At 46.1% G+C, this 6612-nt stretch overlaps 1 protein-coding gene across 1 annotated transcript; it reads right to left on the reverse strand.

Annotated features, from left to right (window-relative positions):
- Positions 1-4188, reverse strand: LOC102703960 (receptor protein kinase TMK1-like). Its single transcript, XM_006652995.3, has 3 exons — positions 1743-4188; positions 815-1359; positions 1-357 (listed from the first exon to the last, which is right to left on the reverse strand). The coding sequence occupies exons 1-2, from the start codon at positions 4057-4059 to the stop codon at positions 842-844; spliced, it is 2835 nt and encodes a 944-aa protein (XP_006653058.2). The 5' UTR covers positions 4060-4188; the 3' UTR covers positions 1-357; positions 815-841.
- Between the last annotated feature and the right edge of the window lie 2424 nt (positions 4189-6612).

Below are 6612 nucleotides of genomic sequence, written 5' to 3' on the forward strand. Positions count from 1 at the left end.
TGAAGAAAAGAATTTGTATGTATGTATGCAGGATTGCAGATTGTCAGTGAGCTCACTCGAACACCGACGTCGTCTCTTTCTCCATCTATCTACTCCGTCGGCCACAAAGTTAATGCATGCTAGCTGGCCATAGCGACGCATCATTAAACAACAAAATCGATTGATAGCGCCGGTGAGTCCTCAAGAATGACACCCATTATCCTGAGATGATGCTGTCTTTGCAAGTCACTGTCAGGCCAAAAATCTAGAGGAAACAGGGTTTAGGTGCCACAACCAACCATCACTAGTTTCGCATCATTTGTACAGACTCTATTTGGCGTTTCCAGCCGCCCTGAATCAGTGGAGCACGAATAGTAACTGCAAGCAAAGTTGAGGAGAAAGCTCACAATTATACCTGCGCTCTAGTAATGTAGAACACTCATAATTATCTAGGCATGATGCACCCTGCGTAGAGTTTCAGAAAAGTGCCAAATGCAAGCCTGGATTTGTACCAATTGCTCCCTAAACAGTATGAGACTAATGATATGTATGTATGGTTGAGCTGCCCCTTGCAGCATGAGATACTAGATGCCATTGCAAAAAATTTCAAGTACAGTAAACTAAAGAAACATTATATGACCAGATGACTAGAAAAGGCCAGAAACTTCAGTCTCAAGATTGGAATAATAGGAAAGCAATCCTACCAAAAATGAAAAGAAAAAGAAAGAAAGAAAGAAAGATGTCTATCTACAGAAGCAGAAGCACATGGACAATGCACTCTTTTACCTACAAGAACACTATAGGGAAGCAGGAGAGGTCCAGAGGAGACATGTACTTATTTGTGTTGTAGATGTATTATGCTTCACCGGCCATCAGCTGAGGTGAACGATTCTGCAAACCCGGCAGGCCGAGCTGGGATGCTGCCCTTGCTGTCTTCAAGGCTCAGGATGCTTCCATCTGTCATACTGGCCTCTGCGTCCTGCCAGCCCTTCACCATCTGGAGTAGCGGCTGGTGCAGATCAATGCCCATGTAGTCCTCAGTCTCGTCGTTCACAGGCTTCCATTTCTCTACCATCGGGACGAGCACGTTCACGGCATGCCCCATGTCCGGTCGCTGGGTGGGTTCCCGGGATGTGCAGTGGCCAGCAAGCTCTGCGATCACGGAGATGCTCTCAAAAGTCTCATCAGTGAGATCCAGAGTAGGATCAATTGCTGATCTGAGCCTCTCTTCATCCTTCCTAATCTGACAGAACCATGAGGCCAGATAACGGGTATCCTCATCCAGACGGCTCTCATCAATGGCAGTCATTCCAGTTATCAGCTCCATCAGCACTACCCCAAAGCTGAAGACATCTGCTTTTGTTGTGATTTTCCCAGTCACTGCAATGGTCATTAAAGCAACTTGTCAACCATAAATTCAGGAATCATAATGATAACAAAGCAGTATAACCAACAGGGAAAGGACAAATACTAATGCAACCTCCATCAAATGATATCTCAGATTGGCTGCATTTCAAGGAGGTCGAGAAGTAGTGTATTCCAAGCTAGTGGTGAAGAATTTTTAAGAATGATTAGTTCATCTGGAATTCAATTATATCTAGCATAGCCTTAACTCCTCAAAGGCATTTTCCTAGGCTATAAGTACATGAAAATCTAATTCACGTGCCGTATTTTATTGATAATTTCTACAAGACTGGAGAGAACTACAATCTATTAATCCAAATTAACACGGTGACCATACTTCCAGATAAAGCAATTCTTACCAGCATATTCAGGAGCCAAGTAGCCAAAAGTTCCAGCTAGTCTGGTTGCCACAGAGAAGTTTCCATCCGGGGCATGTTTAACCAGCCCAAAATCCGATACCTTTGCTCGGAAATCATCACCAAGGAGAATGTTTGCCGACTTGAGATCCCTATGGATGTAGCACTGATGTGCCAGGTTGTGCAGATATTCCATCCCACGAGCAACATCCAGCGCAATATTGAGCCTCTTCTTCCATGAGAGGGGCTCTAGTTCAAACTGTTTCCACTGGAACAGATGCTTGCTCAAAGCCCCATTGGACATATACTCATAGACCAGAAGCCTCTCATTCCCTTCAATTGAGTAACCCAGTATTGACACCAAGTTGCGGTGTCGGACCTTGGTTAGAATGGCAATCTCCGCTTGGAACTCATCCAAGGCTTTATTGCTGATCACTGCAGCCTCCATCCTCTTCACAGCAATCATCGTGCCGTCATGCAGCTCCCCCTTGTATACAACACCAAAGCCCCCACGGCCAAGCACATTGTCCTGGGTAAAGTTCTTGGTTGCGCCACGAAGGACCTGCACAGCAATCACAAAATTGCCTGTATCGATCATGTGAACATCACTAGCCCGACTGCTGCTCCCACTAAGTGTATTGCCCTGGGACGAAGTACCGTTGCCATCGTGGTTATCCACCATGACAATCTTGACCAAGTTGTCTGGATCAGAACTCTCACGGGGATGGACAACGACGGAAGCTGCATTTGGCGGAATCGATCCCCTTTTCTTGCGGAAGATGAGCACGCCACACACTGAAACCAGAGCCACCACACTGACTGCAACCGGGATGGTTGTGGCCAACAGAACAGCTGATCCTTTCTTCTTATTTTCTGGAAGGGCACCACGGCCAGGCAAGTTTGGTGTGCTGGACGACGGAGACCCAGATGCATCCTTGGGTGGCTCTCCTGGTGCCGTCCCGTTGAAGTTGAGATTGCCGGTCACATTCACCCTCACACTCGAGCTGAAGGTGGGCAGCGGCCCCGTCAAGTCATTCATGGACAGGTCCAGCTTCTGCAGCGACTTGAGGTTTGCCAGGCTATCCGGCACATGCCCGGTAAGGTGATTTCCGACGAGGTTGATGTCTGAGAGTGTGCTCAGATTCCCCAGACTGTCGCTGATTGTGCCATTGAGTCCATACTCCGGCAAGTTGAGCACCGTCACCTTCCCTGCAACACAGGTAACGCCGAGCCACCCCGTGCAGGGGTTGTTCCCGGACCAAGTGCCTAGCAGCCTCTTGGGGTAATCGACCTCAGCGAGGAATTGAAGCAATGCCATCACCTCAGGCGAGCAGGGAACCCCAGGCTTGTCGGCGCAGAACCCGTTCTCTGAGTAGGTGTAGTTGCCGGCCTTGACCGCTGGGACGGGTCCCAGGAAATCGTTGTTGTCGAGCTGCAGCGACTTGAGTCCGGCCATGTTCTCCAGGGCGGGTGGCACGAGGCCGACGAGCTGGTTGCCGTTGAGGCAGAGGTCGTTCAGGCGCTTGCAGTTGCCGATGGAGTCCGGAATGGGGCCGGAGAACTCGTTGCCGTGCAGCCAGGCCTGCTGGAGGTTGGGCATGGTCGCGATGATGTCGAGCGTGCCGGAGAGCTTGGAGACGCCGTGCTGGTTGTTGAGCCAGAGCGTCTGCAAGCCCGAGCCGTTGAAGGTGGGCGGGATCGGGCCGGAGAGCGCGTTGTAGGCGAGCTTGAGGTCCTGGAGGCTGTTCATGGTGCCGAGGAAGTCCGGTATGGCGCCGGTGAGGTTGCAGCTGTTGAGGCTGAGGGTCTGCAGCTGCTGCGCGTTGGCGACGTCGGCGGGGAGCGTCCAGCCGCCGGAGGAGAGGTTGAGCGGGTTCTGGTCGAGGGAGATGACGAGGAGGGCGGTGAGGCCGTCGAAGAAGTCGGCGGGGATGGAGTCGAAGGAGTTGTTGTTGAGGAAGGCGTTGCGGAGGGAGGCCATGCCGCGGAAGGACGGGAGCGGGCCGGAGAGGTTGTTGTTCTGGAGGCTGAGGTCCTGGAGCGCGTCGAGCGAGCGGAAGGTGGGCGGCAGCGCGCCGGAGAGGCCGGCGTTCTTGAGGTCGATGTTGTTGACGCGGCCGGCGCGGTCGCAGGAGATGTGCGGCCAGGCGCAGGCGTCGGCGGCGGCGGGGTCCCATCCGAGGGCATCGCCGTTGGTCAGCGAGCGGCGCAGGTCCTGGAGCACGGCCAGGTCGGCCGGGCTGATGGCAGCGTCGGCGGCGGCGGGTGGCCGCAGGAGGAGCGCCGCGACGACGAGGAGGAGGCGGAGGAAGGCGTCCATGTAGAAGTGGTAGTGGACGTGGAGGAGGGCATTGGAGATGGAAGCATGCGGCCTCAGGCGGCGGCGCGCGGTGGCTTGCAGTTGCTGTGTTTGGGAAGAAGAAGAAGAAGAAGAAGAAGACAGGGGAGGGGGAGGGGGAAGGAAGGGGATTTCATTCCTGCCGGTGGACTGGACTGCTGCTGTGTGTTGGAGGAATGAATGGATGGATGGATGCTCATGCTGGCCCGCTTTTTTTTTCTCCTTTTTCTTTGCTCGGTTTACTAATATTATTATTATTTTATTAGCTTTAAATTAGTTACATTCCTTTTTCAGAGGGTGGGTAGTTTCTGCTCGTGTTTCTTTTACGTTATCGCTTCGCTTATACAGCTCTCTTCAATTTTTTTTTTACATAAGCTAGTTGACTAGTTGACTTGTAGGGTCATGTTTAAGTATTCGTTTTATTAAAAAATATGATTATTAATTATTTTATTATAATATAATTTATTATATATGAACTTTAAGTATGACTTATAATTTATATATTTGGATTTAAATTTTAAATAAGATAATAGTTAAATAGAGGGGTACTTATTAATATAATATAAGCTGAAGCTGGTACGATAATTTACTAGTGACAAAAGTATTAATTTATGCATAAAATTAATACAGATATTCTCTTAGAAAAAACCCCAAACACCAACTTTCGGCTTCGGGGTCTTTGCAGCTTTAAATTGTTCTTCTTCAATCTCCCATAGTCCCATACTCCCATGTGAAATTTTATAGTTTGTTTTCTTGTTTCTAGGTGCTTAATTGATAGGAGTATGCTAGCTAAATTGCCAATGTGTGTGGCAATCTGGTAAAATAAAAAAAACTACAAGGAAAAAAATAAAAGTTATGAGTGAAGTTGATCGATGCAGTTGCGGGCGTGACACAGGACACCGGAAACGCGCCGGGATTGGCTCCCAGATTAATTTTCCCCTTCCTTCCTCGCTTGCCGTCACTCATGGCGTGCCTGCCTCTGCCTGGACCAACAAACAACGGTTATCAACAACACTGTACCACTTTACTCCAACCGTCTCGCATTACTCTGTCTACCCAGTCAAAATATTTTTAGTTCATGGTAAGATTTAATCAAATTAAAATTCCATCTATCGATAATTTCTTAAATATTTATTTTAAATACAAGACAAATGATACGCATATATTCTTCTTTGATATCACTATTATAACATCATAAGCATATTGAATTTTATAAATTTACTATACTCAAAATTGCTGGTTGGAATTTTAGAAGTTTCATCAAATCTTATCCTAAATGATAAATATTTCTAATCAGATAGAGTATAGGATGTTTTGGTTATATCTAAATTTATTCACAAAATAATACGTGTGCTTTATTTATATGTCCAAATTAATTAGCATCATATAGATATAAGAAGGAACAGAATATATTATAACGTGAAAAATTAATACCATTTTTCTTTTTGTGCTGGAGTATTATATTGGAGCAACAAAAATATCTACCGAATCAAATATATATGCTCATTGAATTCAATTGCATGGCATAAAAAAGAATCATTCATTTAATCATTTTTTTGTTAGTTACAACGTGAGATACGATATATCTTCTCTTTTATTATCTACCGCGTGCCAGCCGGTCAAATATGGGAAGGTGGTGATCGCATCATCGAAGAAAGAAACGCCATGTTTATACTCTGCTAGGATGGAATGCTGCAATTACATGCTGCATCGTGGGAACAGCTAACCACCAAATAGGTTAATCACATCCAAATATGTTAGATTCTTCGATCCCCTCGCTAATTAAATGTTAAATTATCTCACACTACTGCCGCTCCTGCATTGCATCACGCATGCAAGCTCTGATAATTGTAGTGCTAGATCGTTTTTTTTTTTCTGTTTGCAATCCATTCTCCTTCATACGTTGTGCGTCAGTGCGTGAGGACAAACATCTCACGTCTCACGGCTCTAAATGGTCTACAGCTACCTTTAAAGTGACATAACATCATCGTCTCCATCTTGTCCCTTCCTCCGTCGAGTTATACTTTGCATCATAATAGGTTTTAACTATCTCTGTATACATGTAATATAAATTTTGATGAAAAAACCCTTAAAATCAACTTCAAATTTAAAATTGAAAATTGAATTTTTTGTTTATAAGCATAAATAAAAACGAAAAGATGTAAGTGAATATGTGTAGCAATCTAGCAATCAGCCTAACCCATGCATCTATACCTACCATAGTACTCCAAATGGACAAATTTCACACGCAATGAGCATAGAAGTTTGCTTATTTTCAGTCTTGATGAGTTACTACACGATTGGCATTACCAGCTACAGTACACATTGCAGTGAAGCTTCCTCTTTACTTTTCGTTCCTGTTTGCACTTTGTCCATTCTTTGTTGGGAGTTGAGGGCTTTAGTGATGGAGATACATACTACTCCAGTCATAGTCTGGTAGTGATGGCCATGCATGCTCCCAGTTTCCTTTCATCACTCAATCAAAGCATATGCAGTTTTTTTGCTTTCCTGTTTCTGTGTGTGTTTTTGTGGCCT

Source organism: Oryza brachyantha, chromosome 4 (assembly GCF_000231095.2).
Source record: "Oryza brachyantha chromosome 4, ObraRS2, whole genome shotgun sequence".
In the NCBI taxonomy this organism is placed as follows: domain Eukaryota; kingdom Viridiplantae; phylum Streptophyta; class Magnoliopsida; order Poales; family Poaceae; genus Oryza; species Oryza brachyantha.

Excerpts from the sequence above, each read along its gene's own strand:
- LOC102703960 (XM_006652995.3), bottom strand. The coding sequence starts at position 4,059 with ATGGACGCCTTCCTCCGCCTCCTCCTCGTCGTCGCGGCGCTCCTCCTG. Across the intron at positions 1,360-1,742 it reads CTTGGCTCCTGAATATGCTG|TGACTGGGAAAATCACAACA; the intron begins GTAAGAATTGCT and ends TGACCATTGCAG.